Source organism: Podarcis liolepis (assembly GCF_965112155.1).
Source record: "Podarcis liolepis genome assembly, chromosome: 5".
NCBI lineage: Eukaryota > Metazoa > Chordata > Lepidosauria > Squamata > Lacertidae > Podarcis > Podarcis liolepis.
Genome location: NC_139556.1, coordinates 9,853,045 through 9,867,281, shown reverse-complemented (window position 1 = coordinate 9,867,281; position 14,237 = coordinate 9,853,045). Strand labels below are relative to the sequence as shown.

Below are 14,237 nucleotides of genomic sequence, written 5' to 3'. Positions count from 1 at the left end.
TTGAGCCACAAAATTATTACTATTATTATTTATTAAATTTCTATACCACCCTTCAGAGGATCCTTGGGTGGTTTACAACATTAAACAGAAAAGGGCTGCATTAGTGGGAAAGCCAGTTTATCTACTTTACTGAATTGGCTCCCACCTCCCTCCCTCTCTTCCATCCGGGAAAAAAGGAAAGGAAAACCTGGAAAATGCCGGGCATCGCCGCCTTTGGCTCGAGCATGCGCAGTGCCTGCTCTTGAAGGGCCCAGTGGGCGGGGCAGGCCGGCATTTGCCCGCATGTCTTGGGCGGAGCCAGAGCCTGTCTCCCGCCGCTCAAGGCGACGGGGTGAGAGGTCAGCGCGCGGCGGAGTCGGCGAATCCGGCCAATGGGAAGCGGCCGGCCGGCTCCGAGGGGCGGCGCTTGCTGTGTTTTGTTCCTCGGTCAACGCGGAGCTCCACTCAGCTGCTTGGCAGCGGCGGCGGCGGCTGGAGCTGCGCTCTGGTGAGGCGCTGGTAAGCGGCCGCCGCCGAGAGTCCCATAAGTGGCCCATGAGGGCTGCTGCCGCTTGCGCAGAGGGTAAGCTGCGCCTTTCCTTGTTTGTGACGCGTGAGCCGAAGTAACGTGGGGAACGGGGGACACGCGTCGAGGCTGGGCCGGAAGTGGAACGGGCCCCGCGCCTCAGGACACACGCACGCGGTTTAGTAGCGTTGTAAATAATTGCCTTTTGGGGGTGGGGTTGGGCGCCCAATGTTATTCAATGTTATTCTTTTTTTCTTTTCCTTTCTCCTCCTGCGATGAGGCCACATTTTAATATTGTATTTTAACTTTGTTTTTTAAGTTGTATTCATTCAACTTGTTTTTTATTATTGCTTGTTATCCGCCCTGAGCCCGGCCTTGGTTGGGGAGGGCGGGGTATAAATAGAAATTATTATTATTATTATTATTATTATTATTATTATTATTATTATTAATAATATGAGGAGCTTGGGGAGGGGGGTGTTGGTGTTTGTGAGGGGCGAGGGAGGCGTGCTGTAAACTCTTAACGGGTTGCCTTTGGTACCTGGAATAATATTCGGTGCTTTGCGGGCGGGGGGGGGGCGGGGGTCCCGTTAGAGACTTCGCAAAACCCGTTGATCTAAAGCAGCCTTTCTCAACCTCGAGGTGTATGGGGGGGGGCGCGTTCCTATATCTCGTTGGACTATAACTCCCACCATCCCTAGTCAGCAGGGCCGGCAGTCAGGAATGATGGGAGTTGTAGTCCAACAGCGTCCAGGGACCCTGTCCCCACCTCCCATGGCTTACCTAAAAAGTAAAGCAACACTTCCGTAAAAATGAAAAGCTGTTTCTTTCACATTTCAAACTATACTGGAAGGCATTTCTTTTAGGCAAATTATACACCATTGTGTGTGTTTACTAACTACTGCTTCAGCCTGATCCAAACAACAGCGGAAATGATACTTTTATTGGTTCATTTTTGTTATGTTTATTGTTTATTTTTATTTTTTTATATTGCAGTTTTATGTTGTGAGCCATCCTGAGATCTATGGATGAAGGGTGGTATACGAATTTTTATAAATGGTGATGATAATAGTAATAATAAATGATAATTATTATAATGTATGATAATGATAGTAGTTGTTATTATTTCTGAGGCAAATGGTTGGAGACCTTTAAGTGTTTAATTTGTCCGGTGATATTTAATTGGACCGATACTGCTTCAGTTCCACAGAACTCTTATCCGTTTTTTACTTGCGCAGCTTGTGAGAGTTCAGAGAAAAGTTAATTGTAATATGTGATCCATCATAAAACATGCAGGCAAAAGATGCTTATCAGTTACCATTGCTTTTCAGCTAATGATCCCGTGTAAGAAAACAGTGGTGCAAATTATCAGATGTGCCATATTCCATAAGAAATACGAAGCCATTCTGGTGCAATTTTCTAACTTGAATCTAGATCACATCTTCTCCAGGAGCTCCCAACATCATAGAATCGTAGAGTCTATGTAGTCCAGCCCCCTGAAATGCAGGAATCTCAGCTAGATCATACATGACAGACGCCTATCCAACTTTTGCTTAAAAGCCTACAAGGAAAGAAAGTCCACCATTTCTCATGGGAGTCTGATCCACTGTCAAACAGCTCTTAATGCCAGAAAGTTCTTCCTGTTTGGTCAGAATCTCCTTGCTTGTAACTTGAACCCATTGATACAGGCCCTACCCTCCAGAGCAGGAGGAAACTTGCTCCATCTTACACATGACAACTCTTTAGATATTTGTTGTTGGCTATCATATCTTCTCTCAGAGTTGTCATAGTTATGACAATCAATGACGTCCCGGTAAAAAGGGGCCACAAATTCCCAAGAGAAATGAGACTGTGTTAAAATGAGAGTGAAGAGGGTTGAAGGGTTGTTTTCTACCTCTTTTTATTCAGAGAAAGTATGCAATTTAATAGGGTGTTTTCAAATCATCTGAAAAATTTACTGATTTTAGCATGGCCAAATGGTTGTGCATGACAGAAATGTCACGCTTCTCAGAGATAGTTGCCTCGGGGAAAATAAAAATAAATTAAAATGTCCAGTAGCACCTTAGAGACCAACTACGTTTGTTCTGGGTATAAGCTTTTATGTGCATGCACACTTCTTCAGATACATGCATGCCTGGGAAAAGTTAATTAAAACTGTGAAACTGCCTAGTTCAGAAATGTGGAATTTTAAGCCTCAAACCTACATTGATCCTCCAGGCCATTTCAGCCAAGACATGACCGCCTGCCCGGCACCTCAGACTGTATTTATATTTTCAAGCGTGGGGTGGTAAAGACACAACATTGGTAAAAGTGTGAGCATGCTAAGCACCGGACAGAGATGATCAACTGATTGCTGGGGCTTGCAGAGCACAGGACTCTGCTTGCTGGCATACTTTGATTTCCAACTACATGGGCAAACAATGGGTCTCTTGGTCCATGGGAAGTGCTAGGGAAAATAAGGATCTGGCCTGCTGCCCAAATCTAGTTCTCCAGTCCTTGCCTAGTTTGCCTTGGTACTGCATCTGTTCATTAAGTTACTAATTTTTATGAAACGTTTTTAGAAATGTATATTTTTTTCCATAGAAAACTGTAGGAGTGGAAAGTTTTCTGTGTGCATCATTGTGAGTAGACCCATTTGTGAAGAAGAAGAAGAGGAGTTTGGATTTGATAGCCCGCCTTTCACTCCCTTTTTAAGGAGTCTCAAAGTGGCTAACATTCTCCTTACCCTTCCTCCCCCACAACAAACACTGTGTGAGGTGAGTGGGGCTGAGACACTTCAAAGAAGTGTGACTGGCCCAAGGTCACCCAGCAGTTGCAGGCGGAGGAGCGGAGACGTGAACCTGGTTCCCCAGATTACGAGACTACCGCTCTTAACCACTACACCACACTGGCTCTGGTGTGGCTCTATCTTAGTGGCAGCCATTAGGTGTGTTTCTGCTCTTAAGCTGTGACCAACCCTGAATGGGAGTTCTTTCCAGTTAATCTTCCTGATTTGGGTTCTACTAGAGCAGATAATTTTTTTTGTAGCATGCAGATCTATTGGAATGTATCTTTGTCTTGAGCTTTGAATATCTGATGCAGCTGTAGAAAACTTCATGTAGTTATCCAATCGTGCTTAAGCTAAATATTTGTTACTTTTTTTTTTTAGAAATGTACACAACGCACTGAGGAACTGTACCCATCTAGAAGATGAAGGCAAAACTTCAGAAGTGTCCATACCCAGAAGTGGTTGGCTAATACTGGAAGAAGGTGCCTGTGCCTCCAGCACTCAAAAGTGTAAGCAGCAAGAGACCATGGTAACACTAATAACGGAAAAGCTGCAAAATCAGACTTTGGATGACCTGGCATGTAAAACATTCAATATTAATCTGGTAAGAATATCCTTGTGCATTATCATAGAGTGTGCATCTTAGGGGAGGGAAATATTCCCGAGCGTATGAATTGCATTCAGGTCGAGGCATGGCAGTTTCCCCTTATTCGTGATGGGTGCTCCACATTGCTTTGGGAATAGGCTTTCCCCCCCTTTTACTATGGAGGCAGCAGCAATCAGCTTTGGTTGCTCCAAAAGAGAGGACCCCCTCTCTGCCCCTCCAGAAAAGCCATGCTGCGTGATAGAGGTGCAGGGTCTGAACAGAGCCCTGGTCAGTTTTTCCCAAAAAGTTGGCAACGCCATAAACCTCCAAAATGCCTTGATCTTCCTTATCAGGTACATAAAAAGGTAAAGGACTCCTGACAGTTAAGTCCAGTCGCAAACGACTCTGGGATTGCGGCACTCATCTCGCTTTACAGGCCAAGGGAGCCGACGTTTGTCCGCAGTCAGTTTTTCCAGGTCATGCGGCCAGCATGACTAAGCCACTTCTGCCGAAACCAGAGCAGCGCATGGAAACACCATTTACTTTCCCGCCGGAGCGGTACCTATTTATCTACTTGCACTTTGACGTGCTTTTGAACTGCTAGGTTGGCATGAGCTGGGACCGAGCAACGGGAGCTCACCCCGTCACGGGGATTCGAACCGTGACCTTCCGATCAGCAAGCCCTAGGCTCAGCGGTTTAGACCACAGCATATAACGTCCCCCCACCCAGCTGTACAGAAAGGATTGCTCAAATTCCGCGGGGGCTTGCGGAGAGCAGCCTGTTCTGGGGGCTGGGGTCGGGGGAAGCTGGGGCTTCCCCCGCCCCAGCCTAGCGCCTTGGGGGGGAAATAAATGTTTTTTCTTTATTTCCCCCCCAAAAAACTAGGTGCGTCTTATGGGCCGGTGCGGCCTATGGGGCGAAAAATACGGTAATGCGCTTGACAGTCCTATCACTCCTGCTTTTCAGCTTTCTTCGAATTACTTCACCCTTATTGAGAGGCTCTCTTTTGAATTGAAATGACCTTGTTGGACTTAGTGGACAGTTTTTTTGTTCTGCTTTAATCTGTTTTAATCACAGTTACAAAGTGATTTGACAGGGTTATCATTTTGCATCAGATATTTATTATCGGGGGTCTAGATGTCTATTTGTGAAGCACCATATTCAATTCAAAAGCCTTAGGTGGATTTCTAACAGTGTGACTTATGGAGGGAAGGACTATAAGTATTTAAGTATGTATATTTGGGAGTAAGCCTTATTGAACTCAGTGGAACGTGCTTCTGAGTAAAATATACATGCATATAGCTTAGCCTTGATAGGCATTGCTGCTTGCTGTCTTATTTCAAAATGGAGGGAACCACTAACCAACTGACAACTTCACTTGGAGAATTGTACAGTATTTATCTTTCTCTTATTTCAGTACTCATCTGAGAAGCAGAATGAAAGTCATAGGCTGCTCCCATTTGAAATCAGTGGTAAGTTCTAAGATTTTGGGCTGTCTTTGAGATCATGTCCTAAATATAACGAAGAAATAGCATTGAGCAAGCTGTTGTTGTTGTTTGGGCACAGAATGCTTGGTGACCAAAGGGAAAGGGGAAAAGCTGGGATGGGTGTGAGGAGGGAATATTTTGAGCAGGAGCTTCTGTTCTGCGACATTTTGTAGCCGGTCTCACTAGCTTTTAGTTGTTTAATTACCTATTTGTTGCGTGTTTCATTAACATACACAAACATTATTTTATTTGTCTGCTGTTTTTCCATAGTTTACACCATGCTCAAGGAAGCTTGCAACATGAAAAAATACACAGCTACAACATAACAAAAGTAGTCATAAACAATAAGCTAAACAGTTAAAAATACTAAACTAAACTGAACAATTTCCATATGAATGATATGAGGAAACTAAAATATTTGAGTTTTAAACTAAAATAAAGATACAAAAAACCAACAGCAATAACTCTTCCCCCACCATAATCCCCCAAACAGCACCGCAGCCCAAGTGTCCGTTCAGCAGCCTTCACTTTGTAGCTGGAGTCCATCCATGCCCTGCCTCCCAGGCTTGGAGGGGAGATGAAGGCCTCGGCCCAGTATACCTGAAGGAGTGTCTCCACCCCCATCGTTCAGCCTGGACACTGAGGTCCAGCTCTGAGGGCCTTGTGGCGGTTCCCTCCCTGTGAGAAATGAGGTTACAGGGAACCAGGCAGAGGGCCTTCTTAGTGGTGGCGCCCACCCTGTGGAACGCCCTCCCATCAGATGTCACATAAATAAACAACTATCTGGCTTTTAGAAGACATCTGAAGGCAGCCCTGTTTAGGGAAGTTTTTAATGTTTGAAGTTTTATTCTGTTTTTAATGTTCTGTTGAAAGCTGCCCAGAGTGGCTGGGGAAACCCAGCCAGATGGGCAGGGTATAAATAAAATAATAATAATAATAATAATAATAATAATAATAATAATAATAATAATAATAATAATAATAAAAAATAATAATTATTATTCCAGGACTCTCAGCCAAATTCTTTAGCTTTCCTATTTTCAAGACAGAAGCTTGCTGTTGGCTGGATTTTGGGCTAATACTCACAACTTTCTATAGAGACGCTAAACTTTGTGAAACCCAGTGTTTTTCATGTATATTTTCATGAATGTGAGAGATGAATGGACCGCGAGGCATTCTGAGAAAGAAGCCAGACTATATTTGGAAAGAAACGAAACAGTTTGAAGAGGCCGCTGCCTTGGTGAATGTGGTTGTATTGCTTCATGATAGCATAATGAAGCAAGCAGGCAAAACATCAGGGAAACACAACAATTCAAAATAAAGAACCCATTGCCATGAAAAAACAACCAGCATAATCGTATGAAAGCTACCTTACTTGCCAATCAAAAGGTCGGCGGTTCGAATCCCCGCAACGGGGTGAGCTCCCGTTGTTCAGTCCCTGCTCCTGCCAACGTAGCAGTTCGAAAGCACGTCAAAGTGCAAGTAGATAAAGAGGTACCGCTCCGGTGGGAAGGTAAACGGCGTTTCCCTGCGCTGTTCTGGTTCGCCAGAAGCGGCTTAGTCATGCTGGCCACATGACCCGGAAGCTGTATACCGGCTCCCTCGGCCAATAAAGCGAGATGAGCGCCCCAACCCCAGAGTCAGTCATGACTGGACCTAATGGCCAGGGGTCCCTTTACCTTTACCTTTAATTACTTTAAGATTGGGCACGTTAATACTAGAGATGTTGAAATAAAACCTTAAATTTAAACTACTGTGAAGAAGTATTTTACTATAGTATGCAGATGAAATGCCTCCTGATGTAAGTCAGGTGATGTGCTATAGAACAATGGGTTTATGTTTCACAAGCTCTGTTACCTTGCTTTTTGAAGCTACCTCGTGGGAATGTTTATTAGCATTGTTTGAAGAAAATAAAAAGAGTAGTGGAATGTTTGCCCTTTCCCTCCCTCCCTCCCTCCCTCCCCTCGCTTTGTGGCATAAAATTAATAATACTGCTGAATTGATGGAAACTTTTTCCTTTCTTTTTCACCCCCATTTCTGCTCAGCAGAAGAAGGCCCTTGGAATTCGTCCCATGGGGACTGTCGGGCCAGAACTGAACCAAACAAGAAGTCCGTTTGTTCTTTGCCGTTGTGTCCTTTCAGTTCGAGCATAACCCGTGTGGATTTACACTGGCAGCAAGAATCGCCGGGCCAGTCTCTCGTCTCGGGATGGATAAGTGAACTCAGTCTGAACGAGAAGTCCAGGCACCCGCTGACGCCCCCTACCAAACGCCACTGCAGGTCGCTCTCCGAACCAGATGAGCTGGTTCGGTGCCGATCGCCGTGGAAACCTGGCAGCTCAAAGATCTGGACTCCTGTGTCGAAGAGGCGGTGCAACAGCGGAGGCAGCACCACTTTGCAGCGATGCAATAGCCACGGGAGCACCGCTTCAAAGCCAAACACATGCACCGGCCTGCCCCACTGTGGGCATTCTTGGAATAATGTCATCCAAATCGCCAACCTCAACACTTCCCCTGTTCCCAGGCCTTCCTCTGCTAGCAGTGGCTTTGTAGACTGCAGCGAAGGAAGCTCCAGTTCGAGTATTCGTTGGAATTCCGGAAGGTCTTACGACTTTAATCCGAGACGCCGCCTTTCCCTGTCACAGGAACATATTACCGGGACGGGAAATAACTTGTCCTCAGCCAGCAGCACTCCCACTTCTACGCCAGAGCTCAGTCGGCGACAGGGTTTACTGAGATGCCGCTCACAGCCTTGTGTCCTGAATGAGAAGAAAAGCAGACTCAAGCGTAGGCGAGAAGAAGACGTCCGATGGAATCGCCCCTCGTTGGACTTTTTAAAAATGACTCGGGTGAGATTGTCTGTCTGCATTTAAACCTATGCTATACAGCTATTAAAAGGGACGCAGGTGGCGCTGTGGGTTAAACCACAGAGCCTAGGACTTGCCGATCAGAAGGTCGGCGGTTTGAATCCCCGCGACAGGGTGAGCACCCGTTGCTCGGTCCCTGCTACTGACAACCAGCAGTTCGAAAGCACGTCAAAGTGCACGTAGATAAATAGGTACCACTCCAGCGGGAAGGTAAACGTTTCCTTTTGCTGCTCTGGTTCACCAGAAGTCATGCTGGCCACATGACCCGGAAGCTGTATGCCGGCTCCCTTGGCCAATAAAGGGAGATGAGTGCCGCAACCCTAGAGTCGGCCACGGCTGGACCTAATGGTCAGGGGTCCCTTTACCTTTATACAGCTACAAATAGGATGGTCCTCTTTAGTCTCTAGTTCCTCTGTTAATCTAGTGCCTTTTTACACCTTCTGGGGAGGGGATAAATACTGTGGCATTACACAAAGTTGAAAAAAAAGAAAAAGCAGGATTTGTTCCCTGAAATTTTGAACTGGCTTTTGTGGCAGGCGATTATCTCAAAATCCAAGTTATCTACCCAGTGAGTTGGAGAAACTATCGTTGTAGTAATCTTAATTTTTCAAGTGAGACTTGAAAGCAATACCAGGCAGAGGGCCTTCTCGGCAGTGGCGCCCTCCCCATGGAACGGCCTCCCATCAGATGTCAGGGAGATAAAGAATTACACAGCTTTTAGAAGACATCTGAAGGCAGTCCTGTTCTGGGAGGTTTTTAATGTCTGACACTTTTTTATATATATTTTGCTGGAAGCCGCCCAGAGTGGCTGGGGAAACACAGCCAGATGGGCAGGGCACAAACAATAGAATTATTATTATCATCATCATTATCATTACATACTTAAGCCAGTTGATTTATGCAAACATATGCGTAACAACTTTCATAAAAAACCATTGTATCTAATCATTTAACAGGGTTCAGATACAATCTCCAAGGTGTCCTCCAGCAAAAATGTAAATCCCAGTAGCTGCAGCCCTTCATGAGTAAAGTTGTCCATTGGCCTTGAAGGCAGGGTCAGGATGAGCACCCAGGGGGGCAACTGCTGAGGCCATAGCAGGGTCCCCTGCTGCTGTCCGCTGACTGCAGTGGGCCGAAGTGAGGGGCTCTAACCTTTTCCCTTTTTGCAGCCTGGTTTTGAGAGGACTGCTTGCTGGTCAGCTGCAGAAAGCAGCCATTCTAACTCTCCGACAATGCTCTTCACTCTGGAGGGTTGCTATGTCAGGCCTTGGGGCTGCTGCTTCCCATTTTACTGCTGCTGCAGGACCATCTTGCTACCCAGTAAGCATTGTTGGTGAGCATGTGCGATGGGGGGCGGGCGGAATAAGGGTGCACTGCTCAGGATCCCTAAAACTGTAGCTGGTCCTGCTTAGCTTCCGCCAGTTCAAAACAGAGGAATAACTACTGCTAGTGGTAGCTAGTGGTTTAAAATAATAATAATAATTGGGAGTTTGTGCTAGATCTAGGTGTTGCCCTAGTGTAGGGGTCAGCAAACTTTTTCAGCAAGGGGCCAGTCCACTGTCCCTCCGACCTTGTGGTAGGTCGGAATAGAATGAATATATGTGTGTAGATATAGATATAGATATAGATATAGATATAGATATAGATATAGATATAGATATAGATATAGATATAGATATGAATGAATTCCTATGCCCCACAAATAACCCAGAGATGCATTTTAAATAAAAGGATACATTCTACTCATGTAAAAACACACTGATTCACGGACCGTCCGTGGGCCGGATTGAGAAGGCGATTGGGCCAGATCCGGCCCCCAGGCCTTAGTTTGCCTACCCATGCTCTAGTGTGTCCCATTAAGCATGGGGGGGCATAGGCTCCTTGAATAGAGGAGTTTGCTTGAGTCAAAAAAGGGCAGATACTGCAGGGCATGTATCTTTCTTCTCTAGCTGTCCTTTGGAGGGTAGGAAATGTGCTTTATCTGTTCTCTACATTTAGGCTAAAGAGCAATGATTAATCCTTTAAAAATTAAAATTGTGAAAAAATTGTGGAGAGGCTTAGGCATGTGAGACTAGGGACTACTATGATACCAGGGACTTCTTAATAATCCACTGTATAGTTCACAGTACATTGCTGTAACTGTCTACTCAGAAGTAAATCTGTCTGTGTTTACTGGGACTTACTAACAACTAAGTGGACAGGATGGTAGCCTAGGCTCTGTTTTAGGGTTAGCGTTGTGGTGGGGGACTGGGTTTTTTGTGCCTCAAGACAATTCATACTCAAGACAATTCATACTAACACATTTCAAAATTTCTTGACACCCATAGAGAGAGAAAAATACTGGATCGTTAACACTTCTCTGTTATAGACAATAGGATGTTCAGTAGCAAAATGGGATTCCCAAGCCCATGTTTGTGGCCAGTGTGACCAAGAAAGGGTCCTCGCCACTGTGAAATGTTGTTGTTGTTGTTGTTTAGTTGTTTAGTCGTGTCCGACTCTTCGTGACCCCATGGACCAGAGCACGCCAGGCACTCCTGTCTTCCACTGCCTCCCGCTGTTTGGTCAAACTCATGCTGGTAGCTTCGAGAACACTGTCCCACCATCTCATCATCTGTCACCCCCTTCTCCTTGTGCCCTCCATCTTTCCCAGCATCAGGGTCTTTTCCAGGCAGTCTTCTCTTCTCCTGAGGTGGCCAAAGTATTGGAGCCTCAGCTTCAGGATCTGTCCTTCCAGTGAGCACTCAGGGCTGATTTCCTTCAGAATGGAGAGGTTTGATCTTCTTGCAGTCCATGGGACTCTCAAGAGTCTCCTCCAGCACCAGAATTCAAAAGCATCGATTCTTCGGCGATCAGCCTTCTTTATGGTCCAGCTCTCACTTCCATGCATCACTACTGGGACAACCATAACTTTAACTATACGGACCTTAAATTACCAGTGCTGGTCAGATGTATCCCTTTGATCTCATCAGGGCCCAATTAATGACCAAATAGAGGTATGCATGCATTAGCAGTGGCAATGCAAGCAGATACATCATTAGGCATTAAACATACACCCAGAGCCTTTGCATGAACTCCCATCAGGGCCGTCTTTACCCGGGGGTGCAAGGGGTGCAGGGCACCTGGGCGCCGAATTCTGGGGGGCGCCAGATGCCCACCACTGAAGCCACCTAAGCTCTTAACTATCTACCTGTTATGAAGTAATAAATAATTTTGATCAACCTAGAAACACAAAATACATTTATACCTAGGTATTACCAAAATATATACCTACTGTTTCACTAAAAGACTTTTGACTTCGTGCACTCATTTACCATTCACAACGGCGGTGCTTGTCATTCTCAACGGCGCCGTGCACACAAAACTTACTAAATTTGGGGGCACTGGGTGGAACTTTGCACCCTGGCAGTGCATATGCTAAAGACGGCCTTCACTCCCATGCCTACGATGTTTGCCTGAGCCAATGTTGCCTTCCTCTGTTGGGGTGGCAAAAGTTCTGTACTTGCTGCACATAGAGTAAAGCTATAAAGGAATTGTTTTCCAACGCATGTGTAGAGCTCCACAGTTACATACTGTTGTATTAAAATGTAGAATATTGCATACATTATTCCTCAGTGACTAGATGGATCACTTTTGTTGAACCAAGAACAAATGCTAACTGGTATAGATGGAAACAATTGTTCAAAATTTGCTTGTACTATAGCTGTAGTATGCCCCTTGGTTTACCCGCTATAATTTTTAATTGCATGCTTTTAATTTTAATTTTTTTCAAATCATTTTTATTTCATTTTACAAATAAAAGTTGATAAAAATACCAAATACATACCCGTATATAAAGATTTCTCTGAATCTCGAGACTTCCCCAACATTTTCAACTGCATCCTATTTCATAATCTATATTTTGTATCCACCCATATTATCCATAGTATTTTTTACGTTACAAGTGAGATTAGAACCCTGCTAATGTTTCCATCTGCTTACGGTGGTCTCCTAAATAAATTCTAATGTTTTCCCATTCTTTTTTTAAAAGTTTTTGTCCTCTTGGTTCCCCTGTAATTTTTAATTGCGTGATTTTTAATTACAGACTCTAAGAAATTCAAAAAGTCTCTGCTCGCTTGATTATGAGGATGATGACAATGACGAGGCACAAACGAAGACCATCGTCTCATCTCCATGCGACTCGAATGACCTTATGAACATAAATACTCCCGATTTCAGCCGAGAAGAGGATGGTGATACCAAACACCGTGGCTCACAGCAAGCCGGCTTCAGCAAAAAGGAAGAGGCTGCTATGTGTGAAAGTGAAGAGGAGACCAGTGACTGTGAGAGCGTCGAAGAAGGCATTTTTCCTCTGGACTGTGAAGGTCTAGATCTAGAGCAGATAGAAAACAACTGAGACAGACGCCCGCCAAAAGAGGGGATTTTTATTTTGCCGGCAGAAATGTTAGCAGATAACATTGCTATGTCTGTGAGTTTCTGCTTGTACATGCTGCCAACATGTAGGAAATGTTTCAAGTGGGGATAATAAGGGCATTTAGCTCCGGATGGTAGATCTTTAGGAGGTGGTAGGTCAAGAAATCCTTTGGATCTGGACAACTCCCAATGTCTCGTGTTTTTCTTTCCCCCCAGCTCAGTAATTCTTGGAACGGCATTCCGTGCTGTAACCTGGATGTAGTGATTCCTGTTGAGGATTTAATGTCTCTCGCTAAGGAGTTTAACTTGCAAGTCAGTAACATAATCAAATGGCTTACATGATTGATCCAAAACCTGCAACTGCTTGTTTGGTCGGTTGCTTTGAACTTCATGTAGAAATGACTTTCTGTATGAATTACAGTTGGTTCACACACCAGTGTGGCCACTGAATGTCCATTTGACTTGTGCTTGCCTGTCTTTGCATGGAATAATCCGCATGTGAGCCAGAAGTTTACACATACCAGGTTATTCCTGATTGCCAAAGTAGTCTTTCTTAGAGCTGCCCAGTCATGGAGATCTTAGCAGCCGGGTGTTAAGAGAATACAGGTTTACCTTCCCATCCATGTGCCATTTTTTCCCATGGGAACACAGAGGGCACGAGAAGGCATAAGAACATTCATGCATAGAAAACGTTGGCACATAGCACCTTCTGTGAACCAGCACTATGATTCTTTCTCTCAAAACCTTCCGGTTACCTTTTTCCGATTGAAATGGTTTTGTAGCCTGAAGCAATGCTGGATTGGATTGCCAGTCGTTGCCCACTGCCTTGGTCTTTCTGCGGTTAAGAGGAATGTATGACAAAAAGCACTTGACGAACTTCTAGGAAGGGAATTTGGAATGATGTTCCCCAAGAGGTAATATTTTCAGCAATATTAGAAGGAAGCTGGTCCTTGAATTAAATAAATGACATTTTGCTTTGCACTTTTGTCTGAACTCTTTTTTTTTAAAAAAAAATAGAATTTATGTAACATTTTTTGTATTCTATTTACAACCCACTTTTGTGAATTGGAAGTTGCTTAAAGATCTGTTCTTTGACTTGCGTGTAGCAGTCAAAACTTCCCAACAATGAGAGGAGGGGTAAAGGTAAAGGGACCCCTGACCATTAGGTCCAGTCGTGGCCAACTCTGGGGTTGCGGCGCTCATCTCGCTTTATTGGCCGAGTTAGCCGGCGTACAGCTTCCGGGTCATATGGCCAGCATGACTAAGCAGCTTCTGGCGAACCAGAGCAGCGCACGGAAACGCCGTTTACCTTCCCGCCGGAGCGGTACCTATTTATCTACTTGCACTTTGATGTGCTTTTGAACTGCTAGGTTGGCAGGAGCTGGGACCGAGCAACGGGAGCTCACCCCGTCACGGGGATTCGAACCGCCGACCTTCTGATCGGGAAGTCCTAGGCTCTGTGGTTTAACCCACAGCGCCACACTTGTCTCGAGAGGAGGGTTACTAAGATGTAACAACAACAACAACAACAACAACAACAACAACAACAACATTTTATTTATACCCCACCCTTCCTGGTTCAAACCGGGCTCAGGGCGGCTAACAACAAATTTAA

General features: G+C 44.9%; 1 protein-coding gene across 2 annotated transcripts; it reads left to right on the top strand.

Annotated features, from left to right (window-relative positions):
- The first annotated feature begins 287 nt into the window (after window positions 1-287).
- FAM53A (family with sequence similarity 53 member A) lies at window positions 288-13,603 on the top strand. Of its 2 annotated transcripts, none has more exons than XM_083503493.1 (5): window positions 288-562; window positions 3,654-3,876; window positions 5,277-5,331; window positions 7,395-8,194; window positions 12,294-13,603. In XM_083503493.1, the coding sequence occupies exons 2-5, from the start codon at window positions 3,799-3,801 to the stop codon at window positions 12,603-12,605; spliced, it is 1,245 nt and encodes a 414-aa protein (XP_083359619.1). In that variant the 5' UTR covers window positions 288-562; window positions 3,654-3,798; the 3' UTR covers window positions 12,606-13,603. The 2 variants fall into 2 exon arrangements, with proteins under 2 accessions (XP_083359619.1, XP_083359618.1); XM_083503492.1 differs by having other exon boundaries at window positions 339-562; window positions 7,392-8,194.
- Window positions 13,604-14,237: the final 634 nt, after the last annotated feature.

What these genes read in the sequence shown, in the direction of transcription:
- FAM53A (XM_083503492.1), top strand. Translation starts at nt 3,799, where the DNA reads ATGGTAACACTAATAACGGAAAAGCTGCAAAATCAGACTTTGGATGAC. An exon ending in GCTCCCATTTGAAATCAGTG is followed by an intron (nt 5,332 to 7,391) that starts GTAAGTTCTAAG and finishes ATTTCTGCTCAG; the next exon opens with CAGAAGAAGGCCCTTGGAAT. An exon ending in ACTTTTTAAAAATGACTCGG is followed by an intron (nt 8,195 to 12,293) that starts GTGAGATTGTCT and finishes TTTTAATTACAG; the next exon opens with ACTCTAAGAAATTCAAAAAG.